General features: G+C 42.8%; 1 protein-coding gene across 3 annotated transcripts in view; it reads left to right on the top strand.

Annotated features, from left to right (window-relative positions):
- The window catches only part of dhx37 (DEAH (Asp-Glu-Ala-His) box polypeptide 37), a 28,466-nt gene extending 10,335 nt beyond the window's left edge, over nucleotides 1-18,131 (top strand). For all 3 annotated transcript variants that reach the window (XM_035379970.1, XM_035379973.1, XM_035379972.1), the window contains exons 8-28: nucleotides 811-907; nucleotides 1,037-1,150; nucleotides 1,419-1,520; nucleotides 2,986-3,100; nucleotides 3,834-3,932; nucleotides 4,207-4,274; nucleotides 4,394-4,532; nucleotides 5,259-5,335; nucleotides 5,530-5,762; nucleotides 6,325-6,436; nucleotides 8,253-8,359; nucleotides 9,031-9,219; nucleotides 9,390-9,514; nucleotides 9,822-9,938; nucleotides 12,059-12,231; nucleotides 12,943-13,057; nucleotides 13,562-13,699; nucleotides 14,371-14,465; nucleotides 14,748-14,821; nucleotides 14,946-15,043; nucleotides 16,895-18,131. In XM_035379970.1, the coding sequence (XP_035235861.1) occupies nucleotides 811-907; nucleotides 1,037-1,150; nucleotides 1,419-1,520; nucleotides 2,986-3,100; nucleotides 3,834-3,932; nucleotides 4,207-4,274; nucleotides 4,394-4,532; nucleotides 5,259-5,335; nucleotides 5,530-5,762; nucleotides 6,325-6,436; nucleotides 8,253-8,359; nucleotides 9,031-9,219; nucleotides 9,390-9,514; nucleotides 9,822-9,938; nucleotides 12,059-12,231; nucleotides 12,943-13,057; nucleotides 13,562-13,699; nucleotides 14,371-14,465; nucleotides 14,748-14,821; nucleotides 14,946-15,043; nucleotides 16,895-16,971 (2,464 nt within the window). In that variant the 3' untranslated portion in view covers nucleotides 16,972-18,131. The remainder of the gene's footprint in view (nucleotides 1-810; nucleotides 908-1,036; nucleotides 1,151-1,418; nucleotides 1,521-2,985; nucleotides 3,101-3,833; nucleotides 3,933-4,206; nucleotides 4,275-4,393; nucleotides 4,533-5,258; nucleotides 5,336-5,529; nucleotides 5,763-6,324; nucleotides 6,437-8,252; nucleotides 8,360-9,030; nucleotides 9,220-9,389; nucleotides 9,515-9,821; nucleotides 9,939-12,058; nucleotides 12,232-12,942; nucleotides 13,058-13,561; nucleotides 13,700-14,370; nucleotides 14,466-14,747; nucleotides 14,822-14,945; nucleotides 15,044-16,894) is intronic.
- Nucleotides 18,132-18,595: the final 464 nt, after the last annotated feature.

Here is an 18,595-nt window from a genome sequence, read left to right as displayed (position 1 = left end):
TGGTGAATCCAGAATCCTAATATTATCCATTGATAATACTGCTCCTGCTGTCTTATCAAACAATCTTTGATAAAAGGGAAGTTTGCTACTGGTAATACCACTATCAGTGGTGTTTTAGATGGGTGTAGCTAACACCAGTGTCAAACTAGTAGCATCGAGAAAAGCCTGTTATTTAGAGGAAACCAGTTCAGTTTAATTATCTGACAATAAGTTCGTTCCAGGTCACAGAGAGAAATCTACCACTAAACAATACGGCACTGGTGTTAAGACTTAATAGTTACAGATAACATTGCCTCTGAAAATACACAGACACCAAGTTGTTGTCCCAGTTCTTGGGTAACAGCTGAAGCAACTGTATATTCCCTCTATAGTCCCACATCAATGCTGTCAGGCTGAAAATAGTGAGAGGAAATGTACTCTTTGAAATCACATTCCTCTTTAAAGTCAATAATATGCCTGCCCTGCCATTTTTACCTGAAGTGATGGGTAATGTGCAAGCTAGCCAGTCAAATATATTGTTCTATTTGCTTCCCTGTTTCTGGGGGTGGGGAGAAGAGGTTTTTATGTCTTTGCATAGGCTTGTAATAATGGGTGTGGTACCCCCAGTGGTAGGAAAGTGGCATGTCTCTCAGACAGACATTTTCTCAAAAATGTGTTTTTTGTAAATGCAGAAATTTCCAGACCATTTTATTGGACGGATAGGTTTCTCACCAAAATATGATTTCAGGATGAAGTTTCCCTTTAAATGATTAACACTCCTGGCATTTGTTTGGGACAGTGAATCATCAAGCCATTTCTGTCTTTCGACAGGGTGGTATCGTACCAAATCAGATACGAGGGAAACGTGACAAGCAACACCAAGATCAAGTTCATGACAGACGGTGTACTGCTCAAAGAGATACAGAAGGTAACCCCTCCCCCTATCTCGGAGCTGCAGCCGTGGTTCAGGGGGGCGTGAGAACATGATATTGATGCAGGAAGTGTTCATTCCTGGTTGTGCCTGATTTGGCTGTCTGTGGTCTGGCCTCCCCCTAAGGATTTCCTGCTACAGAAGTATAGTGTGATCATCATTGATGAGGCCCACGAACGCAGCGTGTACACCGACATTTTGATAGGCCTTCTGTCTCGCATTGTGCCACTTCGGAACAAGGTGAGGGTGGGGCAGGTCATTTTAATCGCTAAGGTCTGGGGCAGATATGAGCTTTTGTGCAGCTGTGTAATTTCGTATTTTTTTTTTTTCTTCTGACATTTGAAGGAGATTTTTATGTAAATTATAGAAATGTATGGTAATGGTTTATATTTGCATGTTCTACAAACATGCATTTATTTGACAGTGTCCATTTCTGACTTGTGGGAGTTTAATTACTGATTGTAACTGGACATACAATGACTGGGTGTCCATTGATCCCGCTCTACAGAAAGGCCTCCCCATGAAGCTGCTGGTGATGTCGGCCACTCTGCGTGTTGAGGACTTCACGGAAAACCGGAAGCTGTTCCCTGTCCCCCCACCAGTGATCAAGGTCAAATATCAGTTAATTCTGTTTACCTCGGTATTCTGAAAGTGCTTTTTGTTGTATGTCAAACCAGAACAGGGTGTTGCCTTATAGCAGAAAGGGGGTTTGGTTGCCATAACCCACTGTACCTTTAGGACCCCAGCTTGAAGGGAGTCTGCTAAGATGCTGTGCTGCATGCGTAGACGAAAGCATGTGCTACCGGTAGAAGGGTATAAAGCCAGTCCCATTACATTACATTACAGGCATTTGGCAGACGCTCTTATCCAGAGCGACGTACAACAAAGTGTATAACCATAACCAGGAACAAGTATGACGAAAACCCTAGAGAGAAGTACCGGTCCAAGTGCAGGGAACAACCGCATAGTTCAGCTTGGACCCTGAAAGTTAAACTGATTAACACTAACACAAACGAGAACAGCAACAACGCAGTGTATGGAAAAATACAAGCAGTAGTTAAGACAGTTAATGCACCTAAGTCAGCTATGAAACAGCTACCTAGTTACAACCCTAAGCTTACAGTCATTTAAGAGATTACAGGGAGGTAGGGAGGGATGGGGAGAGGTGCAGCCTGAAGAGGTGAGTCTTCAGTCGTCGCTTGAAATGGGTCAGTGTCTCAGCTGTTCTGACTTCCACGGGGAGGTCATTCCACCATCGTGGGGCCAGAACAGACAGGAGACGTGTTCTGGAAGCGCAGGTGCGAAGAGGGGGAGGTGCCAGGCATCCTGAGGTAGCAGAACGGAGGGATCTGGCTGGCATGTAGGGTTTGAATATCTTGTGGAGGTATGCTGGGGCTGATCCCTTGACTGCCTGGTATGCTAGGACCAATGTTTTAAATTTGATGCGAGCTATAACAGGCAGCCAGTGGAGGGTAGTGAGCAGGGGAGTGACGTGGGAGTGTCTGGGGAGGTTGAAGATCAGATGAGCTGCAGCGTTCTGAATGAGTTGCAAGGGTCTGATGGCAGATGCCGGTAGTCCAGCCAGAAGAGAGTTGCAGTAGTCCAGGCGGGATAGAACCATTGCTTGGACCAGGAGCTGGGTTGAGTAGGTGGTGAGAAAGGGGCGGATTCTCCGGATGTTTTACAGGAAAAATCTGCATGCCCGGCTTACTGCTGCGATGTTCTTGGAGAGGGACAGCCTGTTGTCCATCACCACTCCAAGATTCTTGGCACAGGGTGATGATGTCACTAAGGTGTCCCCTAGGGAAATGGAAAAATCGAGGAGGGGAGAGGATAGAGCAGGAATAAAGATTAGGGTTAGGGTTGGGGTTGAGGGCCCTATTTAAGGTTGTCTGGGGGATCCAGACGATTAGTTTTCAAGAGGCCCTCGGCTTAACACGAGAGATAAAAACCTAGCATGTGATGCTAGGCTTAGGGTGATTTGGTCTGCTTTTTTATTTTGTTAATTTATTTTTGCAGTGGTTATGGTTCTGCGCTGGGAAGCCGTTCCTGATAGCATTTGTGTCACCCTTCAGGTGGATGCTCGTCAGTTTCCTGTCACCGTCCACTTTAACAAGCGCACCCCCGTGGAGGACTACACTGGGGAGGCCTTCCGCAAGGTCTGCAAGATCCACCGCATGTTACCCCCTGGTGAGCTGCACTCCAAGCCTGAAATGAGGGAGCATGAATAGGCTAGTCAAATGGGTTTCGCTCATTTTCATTTGTGCTTTTCAATTATGAATTAAATGTTTGTGACCCAAAGTATTAATGTACAACATCTATCTGGTTTTTGGCCGTAATTGCTGAAAAAGTGAAAAAAATTGTGAAAAGTTAAAACATCTAAATAGCACACTTTTCTCCATGCATTGAAAGAGTATTTTTAGGTGAGAAGCGCCAGCATGTTTTGGCCATACGCCTTCATCAGGGTGTAGAAATGGTATCAGTTCAACTGATCATTATATCACTAAAGGTGGAAGCCTAAAACACACCTGTAAGCAATCATCTCACCACTAAAACCAATTTTATTTAAACATGCTTATCCTTTAAGCAGATGATTAAAATTAAACATTTGTATGGAGACCAACCCAAAATAGCCTTTAAAGGCATGCTAAGCAGGATTTTAGTTTGAAAATGTTATAAACATGGTGTGTTCAGTTTAGATTTTTTCACTTCGATTAATGGGCCTTTCATCAGCACCTTGTTTTTGGTTGTGTTTTCTTACTACGTTATAAACTCACAATTACTGTCTTGCCTGTCTGAAGATACGGTAACCTTTGTGTTTTGTTACATGTTTATATTTGTATTATGCCGTTTTTTAAGTGTGAATTCTTGTCCTTTTTTTGTCGTTATTGTTTAACGAAGCCTGAAATATTTCTGTGTTCAGGGGGGATTTTGCTGTTTCTCACTGGCCAAGCAGAGGTTCATTCTGTCTGCTGGAGGCTGAGGAAAGCCTTTCCCTTCCGGCCCAACAGCACTGAGACAGGTCAGGCTGGCTCTGGCATCACCACTTCAGTTTGGGGGCCCGCAGTGAAAAGACATGCCTTTTATTCCTCCCTTTTTATAAAAAAACATTCAAAAATGTTTCCACTGGTTTATCTTTACTTAATATTGTGTTGTACATGAGGAATTCTAAATTGCAGGAGTGATTCTGAGTGCCTCCTTATATGCGAATGTGAACTGTCATTGTAAGAGCTAAGCAAAAAAACTTGTGAGGGGATATTGTAGTTCAACATTGTGATATATTGTTTTCTGTTCAGAGAAAAACGAGCAGGACAATTCTGAGGAGATGAGGCAGTTCAAGAAGGCCAAACAGAAGAAGACTGTGGTGTGTACTAGTATCTGGATGTCTTTTAAATGCCTGTGTAATGGCTTGCAGCATCAACCATTTGACATGGCTGAACTCTCTTGAGTGAGCTGCCTTGTATGGATGTTTTTCTTCTCTAGTCCCTGCCCCGTATTGACCTGGACAATTACTCGGCACTGCCAGTGGACGAGGGGGATGAGGATCGGCAAGCTGGGATTGGTGATGAGGAGGAAGGCTCCGACCTGGACCTGGAGTTGGGGGACGACCCAGGAGACTCAGGTGAGACAATACTGAAGGACATGTTGATGTTTTGGACAACACTCATTGAAACGATGGAACGGCTATTCCAAGTCCCTTAATTTGGGCAACAGAGGTTGAGAGTTGAAATTAATTTATTTTCTCGTTGTATTTCTCTTGGATATACCATTTACTCATCTGCCACTAGGGTAGCTATTTTACTCAGGGCTACCATTTTGATTATTAGTTCATTTCTTTCCAGTACTTGCCTGTAACAGGCATTTCAGCTTGCACTTGTGAATGAAGGACTGGGCAAGCTCAGTCAGTGAAGGTGCTCTCCACAGCCTGAGGCCTTGAAACTAGTATTTCAAAGCGGGTCATTTAAATACTTGGTGGGTTTGGATGCCAGGACGATTCATTTGGAGTGGGTTCATCAATAACACTGCTAGCGTGAGACAGGTAAAATAACCAAGACAAAAAATTTAAATACTTGGTGGGTTTGGATGCCAGGACGATTCATTTGGAGCGGGTTCATCAATAACACTGCTAGCGTGAGACAGGTAAAATAACCAAGACAAAAAATAGGACAGACAAAAATAAGGGAAAGGATCTAACAGAGTATTAGTTATTAATCCCTTTTCATCTTTGAGGGCTTTGTTGATTGATTGGCTGTTGTACGCTGTTAGTTTCATTAATAAGTTGGCTGATACACCCTCAGTTTCACTTTATTAAGTGCTTGTTGTTTCCCTTGTCTTGCCTTGTGGTCAGAAGAGAAACCCGACTCTTCACTTCCCCTCTACGTCCTCCCACTGTACTCTCTCCTGGCTCCTGAACAGCAGGCCAAGGTGAGTGTGGCATTGCTCTTTCCCGCCTATTAACATTAAAGCTTTTGTAGTTTGTGACATGGAATCGGACATCCTTTTCAGTTCAGAGAAGTTAGCTTTGAGCGCAGAACACACCATGCAATGCAATCTTAGAAAGCAACCAGTTGGTGTTGAAGTGGAGAGAACGGCTTCAAGCAAAGAGTTTGCACGCACAGGTCTTTCGTCCGCCACCGACCGGCACCCGACTGTGTGTGGTGTCCACCAACGTGGCCGAGACCTCCCTGACCATCCCAGGCATCAAGTACATAGTGGACTGCGGCCGCGTCAAGAAGCGTTACTACGACCGCGTCACCGGCGTCTCCTACTTCAAAGTCACCTGGACTTCCCAGGCCTCAGCCAATCAGAGAGCAGGGCGAGCAGGCCGCACGGAGCCTGGCCACTGCTACAGGTAAGGAGTCTAATGGTGTCACAGAGAGCTCTGTCACCGGCTGCGGCAGCACTCATATTTAACATGTACTCAGTCCACAAACACTCTTCCCCCTCTGGTAACAAGTTTTAGCAAGTCGCGTTAGCGGCTAACTATTCCCCTCATACACACCAACACAGCCACGTCAACATACTACAAATGTGCTGCGCATCCAAAAATAAAATATGTCACACACGCACACATAATTTTTCAGTTTAAAATTTTTATTTACATATGTGTCATGTCATGGTAGCGTGCTGTTTGTCATTCGGGGAAGGGATTTGGCAGACGTAAGGAATAGACCACCACACATTATGCACAAAAGGTCTAAATGGTTACTTTGACTGCTGATTTAAAAAATTTTAAAATAGGTAGACTGAATTGTTATGTAATCAGCAGTGGTTCTATGTTCGCCCAGTGGCTTTATGTGGTAATAAAATGCGAATGGGGTAATTAATTTGTTATTGATGAGGCTGTTTGTGTGTGTGTGTGTCTGTCTGTCTGTCTGTCTGTCTGCCCGCCCGTCTGTGCATTTGTGTGTCAGGCTGTACTCCTCTGCAGTTTTTGGGGATTTTGAGGAATTCTCTGCTGCAGAGATCACACGTCGACCCGTAGATGACCTGGTCCTGCAGATGAAAGATCTTAACATTGAAAAGGTGAATGTTGCTTTTTCCAATCGCTTTTTTAAAACAATCTAAATCTTCCGGATACGTGCTATTTGTCTTTAGGTCTATCTGATCCTTCCCTTTATTTTTCTATAAATTCAGACTTCTGAAGAGGCACATTACTGAAGCAAATTAAAACCAGCTGAATCCATTCATTCCTCATATTTTATATTGTCACATTTCAGATGAATTGTTCATCTAGCTCTTGATGGTTAATGAGCCAATAAGTCATTTTCAGCATTCAACTTAAACCTGTTAAAGTGGTGTTTGAAAAAGAAATTGAACCACGTGACATAATTTGATGGCTTTTATTGATAAGCTTTTCCTTATAAAATGAAAATTAGACTAGGCCAAATTTTTGCCAAGGGACTGAGATAATAGCAAGTAGGGATGTAAGTAAGTTGCTCGTTATTATTCGGATTTGGGAAAGAAAAAAAAAGTCAGCTCCATGTCGAGTTCTCATAGCCTCCATCTAACGTTATATGGAGGTAGGGAGGGAGGGTTGAGCGAGCGAGCGGCGGCGGCACCAGTTACACACACCAATAAACTTTGAGCCACTGCGCTGCAAAACGTGTAATAAATAAGTTCTATGCGTCAGCCATTATGTTTCTTCAAATCGATTCATGTCATTATGGATGGCCACTAGATAAAAATGCCCATTCTGTTTGCAACATAGGACTTTGATTTCACTAACTAGTTGTTTCATTTACTACACATTATTGAAAAGTGATCGGTATATTCTATAGTCGCCCCCACCAAGTCAGCGCACAGCAGGCAGCGGGCTGAGAGCTGACTGTTCCCGGGTATCACTCAGGGAAACTCTCGCATCGAGGAAGAGGTGTGGGAGCTAGCGAGACACAAGCCTGGTGTGGCAATGCCCGCAACCTATACATCAAAATCAAGCGTAGAACCTGTAGTTTTTAGCTGTATGTGTTCATTTCCTCCATTAAAAAAACCCAGTCGAAATATTGAAAAAAACAACGTTTTACCTTGTATTTCAGTCAATATTCATCCGTTTAAGATGTAACATGCTGTATGTATCAGTTATAGGTCTTGGCTATAATGAACATGAAATCCATTCATGGTAACAGAATTTTCCACCAAGGGAAAATATGAGGACATCAGATGGTTTTCAGTCTATCCAAACTTAGTTCAGTAGGGGAAATAAATAAATAAATAATAAAACACTGTTCATGTATGCTATTACTGTTACTGTCTCCCTAGCGAACTGCAGTAACGTTAACACAGAAATGCGAACGCAGCATCATTGAAATTTAAAATTATTCCCTTCAACTGAAGGATATGTTTCTATATATCTTTACTGTAAATAGTTTCGATTTCCAATGCAAAACAGAATCTTTCGATTTATAAAACATTTTTTCTTTTTCCGATTGTTCAATGTACCCCAGTTAAAGGGGGGGTGCTGTGGTTCAGACAGCTCATAAAACTTAGTTTAGTTAAAAATAAAAAGAGAGAGATGAAAAGTACAGTATGAGGATGTAGAAATATATTTCATAATTAATTATATGCCATTGCATTGCCAATGAATATTAGGTTAGGAAATACAACGTTTGCCTGATTTAACGTGACTTCCGGTATAAACCACGCCCACTTCCTGTCTTCTTTCCGAATACAGATACAGATAATTTTGTTGGTTGAACAGATACAGATACAGATAATGACGTCTCTGCACACCCCTAATAGCAAGAGTCTTGCAACATGTGCTGGTATCGTATTGCAGGTAAAGTTTTTGGTGTCATAATGCTTCGGCACAGTGTGTGTGATGTCGTGCTTCATTTCCGCTCAGGTGGTGAACTTTCCTTTTCCCACGCCTCCCTCTGGCGAGGCCCTGATTGCTGCGGAGCAGCTGCTGCTGGCCCTGGGTGCGCTGGAGGAGCCGCTGCAGACGGGACGGTGGGCTTGGGCTGGGAACCGTCCCTTTCGTTTCTCGTCGCCATTTTGCAGTTTTGTATTGACTCTTTGCGGATTCATAAATTGTCGATTCAGTCGAGGAATTGAACGAGACCGTCGGTCCACTGCTTTGTGGCTGTCAGGTCCGCATGTGATTATCTACAGACCCTTGTTTGCCTGTTTTCTGCACATTTAGGATTGCACTGCTTTGCAAAGCTTCAGACATCTAGTGCAGGGAAGCTCAAAATGTGGTCCAGGTCCTTAAAGATGCCCAATGTGATTCAAGCCAGCTTGATAAAAGCCAGCTGGCCCAAACTAAGGAACACTGGAGCACATGGAATAAGTCCAGTTAGGCTAATTCAGAACATGACTTTCTTTTAAAATAATAGATGTACTAGATAGAAGCTTCATACACCGGTGATATGGCCTTTCTGAAGCTGTGTTTACATTAGCCTAATTGGTTATGAAAGGCCACACTCAAACAGTATTCATTACATTACATTACAGGCATTTCATGCGCTAAGCATTGAAATATTTGTTGCAGAAGTACAGTATGTATTTTGCATCTGGGCATTTTAATGTTATATCGGTGGCTAAACACTCTCAAGCACAAAACCATGGGCATGCCTGCTGTAGTGACACCGCCATGAGAGTATCTGATCTCTCTTCTGCAGGCTGAAGGCAATGGAAAAGGCACGCCTCAGCTGTCCCATAACCCCTCTGGGCCGGGCCATGGCCTCCTTCCCCGTAGCGCCCCGCTACGCCAAAATGCTGGCGCTGGGGAAACAGCAGGACTGTCTGCCCTATGTCATCACCTTGGTGGCGGCCATGACGGTCAGGGAGCTCTTCGAGGACTTGGAGAGGTTGGTGGTGCTCAGGTTCTCGCTGAAGGGTTCATGCTGTAAAGAATGTAATGATGAATTTTTGTTAGCACTTACCGCTCTTCTCATTTCCTCTGTTCCTCTCCTCATTATTAAGAATTCTAAACTAGCCTCACTCTCTCCTCCTCTCTTCCTCTCCCCCCCCCCCCCAGGCCTGCAGGGAGCGAGGAGGAGAACTCCAAACTGGCCCAGAGGAGAGCTCGTCTGGCCCAGATGAGGCGGCTGTGGGCAGGGCAGGGGGCCTCGCTGCAGCTGGGGGACCTCATGGTCATGCTTGGTAAGATACTGGGACCAGAAGCCATGGGAAAGGTTTCCTACATCATCCATGGAATCCTCCGTGAAATTATTATGGAAAGCGTATTATTGTTGGTAACTGTCCACAGCAATTAAATACAACTTAATTTGTACAAGTTGTAAAATTTGTTAACTTAACTTGTACTAATTGCACTATAAATATGACAAATTGACCATGAATTTGTGTATTATGGTAATAATAGCTTGACATCCAGAATGCTGAACACTTAGAGGGGAGTATAGGTTCAAGGTGTGGCGTAATGGAGGGATGTGTCCCCCTGTCTGCACAGGTGCAGTAGGAGCCTGTGAGTTCTCTGGCTGCACCCCCAAGTTCTGCGAGCAGAACGGGCTACGCTACAAAGCCATGCTGGAGATCCGTCGCCTGAGGGGACAGCTCACCACAGCAGGTGACCACCCAGGCAAACCGTTTCACAACATTGCCAGTTATCTTTGGTTTTCTTCACTGTCACCCTTTCTCACAGTAAGGTGAAAAACAGGAAGCATACTGTTATGGTGGAACATTTAGTGTTGTTAGTGATTCAGTGCAACCACTTTTTAAAAGCCACACTCCTCCAGTGCAATGGAATTATTAAAAGCAGCTTATTTTCTCTGGAGAAGCTATTTGAGCTTTTGGATTAAGTCTTATGATTTATATGAATGTTATACACGATTCTATAAACTGCTTTGCAGAGGCAGAATTAACGGGGGTGTCGTGGGTGTGGCACACTCATATGAGCAGCCGTGGGGGTCGCCGAAGTGCCCAAACATAGCCACGAACTTAGGCCTAATTCATGAAAAACATTGTTCAATGAATGCTGACAGCATTGTGTATCCTCTCACATTAGATCCTGCATTAAAATTGTAGTTGTAATATGTAGTTGCAAGAAAAGGTTTGTTAACCCTTAGGACTTACTTGGATTTCTGCCTTAATTAGTCATACTGTGGTCTGATATTCATCTCAGTCACAATAATAGACAACAATCTGCTTACACTCATAGCAAGCAAATAATTGTACTTCTTGTTTAGTTTGGAAAAAGTATGTGAATCCCCAGTCTAATGACAAAGCTAATTGGAGTCTGATGGTTCCAACCAATGAGGTGAGGTTGGAGGTGCCTTGCTCTTTAAAAAGACCCACAAATTTTGCCTACTGACTGATTCTGCTGTTCTCAAGAAACATCTGTTCAAGTAAACCATGCCCTCAAAACATTTTTCACAGGACCTTTAAAGAAGAACAGTAAAGAATGCATAAAGCTGGCAAAGGCTACAAAAGTATTTCTGAAGGCCTGGGGGTCTTTATCAGTCCACAATAAGCAAGTTGTCTACAAATGGGGGAAATTCTGATACTCTCCCTAGTAGTGGGCATCCTGGAAAGATCACAGAAAGAGTGCAGTGTGTAATGCTGAAGGAGGTCAAAAAGAACCCTAGGGTAACAGCAGGACCTGCAGAAATTTCTTGAACTAGCTAAAGTCTCTGTTCATTTGTCCACTATAAGAAAAACTGAACAAGAATGGTATTGAAGGGAGGACTCTTCAGAGGAATCCTCTACTCTCCAAAAGGCCATTGCTGCAAGCCTCAAGTTTGCAAAACGTTCCACATCGCTTCTGGGACTTCTATGGATGGAGGAAACAAAAGTTAAACTTTTTTGCAGAAATGTACAACACTATGTTTGGAGGAGAAAAGCACTGCTAACCTACACTGAAACTTCATCCCAATTGTGAAGCATGATGGAGGGAGCATCATGGTTTGGGGCTGCTTAGCTGCCTCTGCGCCTGAACAGCTTGCAGTCATTGAGGGAACAAAGAATCCAAAATTGTACCCAGAAATTTGACTGGACTGTGTCAGGGTAGCAGTCCCTTCACCAAAAGCTTAATAGAAGTTAGGTGATACCACAAGACAGTGAACCAAAACACATGAGTAAATCAACAACAGAATGGTTTAAACATTCATGTTTAAGAATGGCCAAGTCAGAGTCCTGACCTTAATCCAAGTGAGATGCTGTGGAATGACCTGAAAGGGGCTGTTGCAAGAGATCCAAGAAGTATCAACTGAAGCAGTTTTGTAAAGAGGAATGGTCTGAAGTTTCTCCTAACCATTGTGCAAGTCTGATCAGCAGCTGTAGGAAACATTTGGTGGAGGTTATTGCTGCTAAAGAGATCCTACCAGTTACTAGATAAGAGGGTTCACATACTTTTTCAATAAAGACATGAAAAGTACAATTGATTGTGTGTTATTAGTTTAAGCAGAATGTGTTTGTCTATTATTGTTACTTAAATGAAGATCAGACCACATGTAATGAGTAATTAATGCAAAAATCCAGCTAATTCCAAAGGGTTCACAAATCAGAGTTGACGTTGAAACAGTTTATTGCATCTTTAAAAAAGACTTGTCTTCCTTTGCCTTGTTCTAAGTGTGATACTCTATTTCTCATTATGCCTCGCACCCGTATGTATGACAGGTTAGCTCTGCACCTGCTCCAGAGTCCAGTGAACTCCTGTGGTAACCGTCTCTCCCACCCATTATTTTTTAGTAAACGCTATTTGCCCCGAGGCAGCAGTGTTCCTGGATGCCAAAATGGCACCCCCTACAGAGGGGCAGGTGAGGTACCTGCGACAGATCGTGTTGGCTGGGCTTGGCGATCACCTAGCACGCCGGGTTCAAGTTGAAGAGCTGCTGGACCCTAAGTGGAGGAACGGGTACAAGGTGAGGGCAGCTAATCACATCCTGAGACAGGGCATTCTTTCACCTGGCAACCTCACTTTCAGCAAGCGGGAGAAATTCTATTGTCTGATCTTAAAACCATTATGAAACATTAAATTGTTGATTAGTTATCACTGTTGAACTAATAAAAGGGTATTTCAGCGCTAATAATAAACTCTGAAAATTAACCTTGTAGATTTTTTTTTAGATTCATCTATTTATATAACTTCAAACATGGCATCTCAAACTTGGGTTTAAAGGGGTATTCCACAGCAAGACAACCTTCATTTAACAGATCAAGGGTTAACTGATTAAGTCTGTCTTTGTGACTGCCCACAACAATCTCTGAACAGAGATTGGCAGCAAAAGTGAATGTGAATTTGCTTGAGGTATTCATCATAATAGCATGCACCTCTACCCTTTCTCATTTTTAAAGAACTAAAATTGGTGGTTAGATGTAGGAGAAGGGGGCACTAACCAAATTAACGTCAGAGTGATTTGGGGTGGCTGTTGTTCCAACTGTCAGCAGTATTAGCTTGCGATTGTGAGCTAGCTTGCTCTTATTATTAATTATATTTAAGTACTTATTATATAGCCTATAATGATTAAGAAATGATAATGACGTAGAGATAACTACGACGTGATATTGTTCAACAAGAAGGCCTACTGCATGTTTGGTTCAGCCATCTTTCTCAAATGCTTCTCTGTATTCAGACCCCACTATTGGACGAGCCAGTGTTCATTCACCCCTCATCAGCTCTGTTCAAGACTCTGCCAGAGTTTGTGGTGTACCAAGAAGTGATGGAGACCTCCAAGATGTACATGAGAGGTATCTGATTCTGATTCTGATGGCACACTGAAACACTCATTCCTTTGCTTTGAACTGGTGGATGGCCACTGCGGGAGTTTGTATGTTCCTTGAAAATTCTTATAAGTTAAAAAAAGAAGAAATTCTCCAATGAAAAGGTTCAGTTCTTGAAAATAACCATGTTTGGACAGTGATGTGAAGTGTATGTGACCTGTCTGTAATTTAGATAAGAATCCAGATATAGCTCAAAATGGTTGGAGTTTAGATTAGGACTGCAGGACCTGACACGGGGACAGCATTCCTTTTCAGGCATCTCAAAGCCATTTTTATTGATTTGCTGATGCAAACGACGCTAACAATATAGCCTTCTGCACAGTCTTCAGTGGTTCTTGAATTTGTTTACTTGACAGAATAAAGGGAGGAGGAAGGGATCCTAAAATGATGTGGTCGTGGAATTGGTGGCATAGATAATTGCTGGCATCCTGTGGAGCAAATTTGGTAAATTATTTGTCTTGTCCTGTTCAGTGGTGTCTGCGGTGGACCGTGACTGGATCCCTCAACTTCTGCCCATGTACTGCCATTTTGGGAAACCTCTGGAGACCCCTGCCCCAAGAATCTGCCCTGACAGTGGAAGAGTCCGGTGCCACCGTGAAAGCACCTTCTGTACGTTAGCACAGCCACAGCCATTTATTCTCAGCTGTGTTGCACTTATGACATCATCCCCGACGTATGGGTTGTCTGCATTGCAGTAGCTGTGACTCACGCAGCTGTCGATTTTTTTAAACCTAGTTTCACGTTAAAATGATATTAACTCACAATCTGAAATGCTGCAAACCCAGCATAGTAGTTTCCTTTTTATTTAAATAGTTGAAATGCATGAGATGTTGGAATCTTGGTGTGTGAGTCAGAGATTGCTCCACAGTGTGTGAGTTTAACATCTGATGCATGACACTTAAGGGCTCTGTGTTTTAAATGAACTATCCAGTTTAATCTCGGAGATATGGACCTCTGAATTATGGACTGAATGAGCAACCTAATTGCTATGAAATGGGTATTCATTATAACTTGATAAATGGATGCTTGCTATTTTCAATTGAGAGACATACTAGAAAACTTGTATGTCAAGTTTTCTGAAAGCAAAGAACCATTCTATGCCCTGTTTGGTGCATCCATGTTTTGTGAATTTAGCATATGATAATAGCGCTGCTATTAATGAGTTAACATGGCAGGTAACTGTCTTTGCCTGCACTGGTGGTTCATATTTTCAGTGACCGCCATGTTATTTGTATGTTGCCAACCCTTGAGACACTCAAACCTTTGTTTTCCATCCACAGTTCGAGTTGGCTGGCAGCTCCCTGCTGTAGAGGTGGATTACCCAGAAGGCCTTGAGCGCTACAAATTGTTTGCCAAGTTCCTGCTGGAGGGACAGGTACTGTAAAGGAATGGTGGTGCTAATTAATGTATGTATGGGCAACTGCTGATCTGTTCCTAACAAACAATGAATAATGCATTTGAATTTGAATTTTGGATACTAACCTGTCAAACCACTTGCTTGGTTATGGCATGAAATTGTGAAAGGATTTATGACAGGGTTCAAATTCCGTGTATAACACTAAGTAACTAATCTGACTAAAAATAATGGAATTGAATAGGCTTAACCATATAAGATACCAGCACAGGATGAGGTATTAACTTGTGCTGTTTGTTTTAGGTATGTCCAAAGCTGGGGTCTCATGCCAGTTGTTTGCTCTCGAGTCCCTCTACTATGCTGAAGACCTGGGCTAAGTAAGGATGCTCCCAGAAGTCAGAGATTTGTTTGTGCAGTACTCAGTGGACCCATTTCCTTGGCTCTGAGGCCCATCTGAACGCCAGCCCTGCCCTGACTGCAGTGTCCCTTGCTGTTTTTCAGGCTGCAGCCCCGTACTGAGGCCCTGCTGGGGGCACTGGTGTCTGAGAAGGCAGACTGCAAAGCAGCTCTGCTGTCAGCATGGAAGAAGAATGAGAAGTGTAAGTGACACCTTCTGTCACAGGTTTTAGTTTATGCTGCATCCCTACACCTTACAAGCTCTGAAGAGATTCTGTCTTCTATTCCCAAAGACTAAAGTGACTTGCCAGAGACTTCCGAATGTACAACTCGAAACCAGATGAAGAAATGTATCAAGTTACAACAAATATTCACGTCTAATCGAAAGACAAGGCTCAACTCCCTTAATGAAAATAACAAAGATTACAGACATGGACAAGTTGCAGTCACACAAGAAAGGAATGAAAGAAAACCAAACCACAGCGTGTGGGCGGCAGTGTAGTATAATGGTTAAGGAGTTGGTCTTGTAACCTAAAGGACACAGGTTTGATTCCCTGCTGTTGTACCCTTGAGCAAGGTGTCTTAACCTGCATTGCTCCAGTATATATCCAGCTGTACAACTGGATACGATGTAAGTCGCTCTGGATAAGAGCGTCTGCTAAATGCCTGTAAACTAAAATAAACAGCGTGTTTGTCCCAAAGTAATCCAAGGATATGTCAAGACCAAATTTCAAAAACCAAAAGCCAGCATAATATTCCAAAAGAACCAGAGGTGAAATGTAGAATGCCAGATCTAGATGGAAGACTCGGATGCCATCTTCCAGCTAACAGTTAACATCTGACTTGCCAAGTTGCTTAAACTAAAATAAAGGTGCACGTTTTATCTACTGAAAGAGAGGGGGACTCACAACCCCCTCTTCTCTTGGCTTGTGCATGCTTAATTAATGATCTGAGAGGATGTAAGTAGTACAGGTTTCTTCCCTTTTATATAAATTACTGGTTCGGGTCAATTTACAATACAGTACATCTTTTTAAGGTTATAGGTCAATGAACCCTCTCCCAGTGAGCATTATGTTGACGTTACTTATTAAGGATTTTCTAATCTTTTTGGGAAGGTCAACTTTGGCTATTATGGGAATGTTTGTGAGCCACTATGTGGAGACACGAAATCAAGCAATAATTAAACCACATTACAAATCAGCAGTGACCATGTGACTTCCACTCTGTTCTTGTATGGCCTACCAAGAATGCCCAACATAGTGACTGTAGGTATATTAACCAATTTTTAAGGTATAGAATTGTATGAGTATGAGGACTGCCAACATGGGGTTTCCCAGGCCCACACTCACACACACATTCACACTTCAAATGGCTACCCCCACAGTGCCTGCTTTGTGTCTTATCTCTAGGCCACTATAGCTGCTTTTCCACTGCATGGTACCGGCTCGACTCGACTCGACTCTACTCAATTTTTTTGGTTTTTCATTGGGCAAAAGTTGTGGATAGTACCTGGTACCTGGTACTTTTTTGGTATCACCTGTCGAGGTTCCAAGTGAGCTGAGGCGATACCAAAAGGTGATGTAAAAACACTGCAGACCACCGATTGATCAGAGCAACGCATTTCATGCGGCGCCGCCAATGACGACTAGCTACATTGACGGGGGTACTATCTGCAGTGGAAAACGAAGTACCTGGTACCAAAAGCGAGTAGAGTCGAGTCGAGTGGAGGCGAGCCAGTACCATGCGGTGGAAAAGCGGCTTATGGCTGACTGCTTTGAAGCTTCCCAGGGCTGAGAACAAGTCAAATGGTGAATTCAGTGTCTGATGTACATTCATTTAAAATACCCCCCATTCAAAACTATAAAGAGCAGCTCAGAATAATGAGCTCACTTGCATATTTGATCTCCAGGCTTTTTGTGGCTCATCATCACTGCTGTTAATGCCACCAACTAGCAGATGTTTAGAGTTGAAAGGAAGGCTTTGTCTCATTTGTCAGTTTGTATATCTGTGGATTACTGATCACCCTGAAGCATTGCTCTCATTTGTCTTTGCAGATTTGCTGGCACCTTACTGCCAATGGCTTCCTGAAGCCAAACACCAGGAAGTGGCTAAGAACTGGCCACCTGTCTGACCAGGTGGCTAACTGACCACGTCCAGCGAGTCACCTGCCGGCATCTCTTCAACTGCTCATCTCCCGAGTGGCCACACATCCTGTTGGGAAATGAGGCCAAAGTCGTCCATGCATTCTGGCTTTTTGTACTGTTGTTTTCAGCAGTTTGTGGGGGCTCAGTGTATAGAACTGTACTGCTGATCAGCTGGCTCCTTTTGCATTGTTGCCTGAAGGGTTTGTAGTATCGCTCTTTTGTTACTACCTTTTTAACCATTGAAAATTGCAATGATCCTGCCAGCACCATCTTAATGAGAATTTCTGAATGTTTGGTCTTTGTAAGACGTTTTACCATCTGTAAATAGAATGTATTCTGCTTAAAAATAATGATGAAATTTGCATTAAGTGCATTGATTTCAGGTTATACTAAAATAATGAGCATTTACATTCCAATTAGGAATTTATCAGATGCTCTTGTCCAGATCTACTTGCACAGCTTACATTTTTACATACAGTCCATTCATACAGCTTGATATTTAGTGGTGCATTTCAGGTTAAATTCCTTGTTCAAGAATACAACAGCAGTGCCCCATCTGGAAATGGAACATGCATGTTCACTTGCATGTTCCAGCTTGATATTAGAAAGTAAAACCGCTCAGTATGCGGAAGTCCTCATAAATTCACTTTACATAAACTGCTTTAGTTAGTGGATGATACAGAAGTTAACACATTGCATCATATTTTAATTAATCCATTGAAACAAAGTGTATTGCAGTTGTGTAAGCAGGGGATACGTTGGGCTAGAATCATCCACAACAGCTGTCCAACCTCTTCAGTAAATAAAATTGTCCTTGAATTTGACCAGTCGCTTTACAGATGATAAAAATTTGCAACATGACTTCCAAACTAATCTATTTGAATCTCCTGTCATTCTGTACTTTTTGGATACGTTGTTTCACCAAAACACTGAGTTGTATAAAGCAGTGCTTTAAGCAAGGAATTAGTCACACCGCTCCAGTTCCCAGGCATTACAGATTTCTGCCTTCTTAGGTGACACTAAGACACTTAGGTGTCTTCATTTCACAGATTTTGAGCCAGAATTCAATGTATCCTTATTTAAGACCATTCCATAAATCCGTGTGATCAAAAACGTCTTGGGTTGATTAAAAAGGGACACCAACTGAGAGATGCATTGGTGTTTGTGATTAAATGTAAGGGCAACCATTGTAAAGGTTTTCTTTTGTGGCTTTTTAATTGGCTAATTACGCAGTGACTAAATATTTAATTCACAAGATACTGAGCAAGCGGATCAAACGACCCATCACAAAACGACCACTGACTCCATAGGCAGTGCTACCTGGGTAACAAGGCAGCTGCCCAAGTTGGAGTCAAATGAATCCAGTTTTAAAACTTGTGGTCTCACTCTGTTGAAAGGGTAGTTCACTTTCTATATTTTTATTATTTCTGTTTTAGTGTAAATTTTCAGTTGGGCCAGACAGTTTGTGTGTGTGACAAAGGATATTTTAGATCAACTACATGGCCAAAAGTATATGGACACTCAGACATCATACCCATATGTGCTTGTTGAACATCTCATTCCAAAACCATGGGCATTAATATAGAGTTGGTCCCCACCTTTGCTGCTATA

Source organism: Anguilla anguilla, chromosome 10, assembly GCF_013347855.1.
Source record: "Anguilla anguilla isolate fAngAng1 chromosome 10, fAngAng1.pri, whole genome shotgun sequence".
Lineage (NCBI taxonomy): Eukaryota > Metazoa > Chordata > Actinopteri > Anguilliformes > Anguillidae > Anguilla > Anguilla anguilla.
Note: the sequence above shows the minus strand (reverse complement) of the source record. Positions and strands in the feature narration are given on the sequence as shown.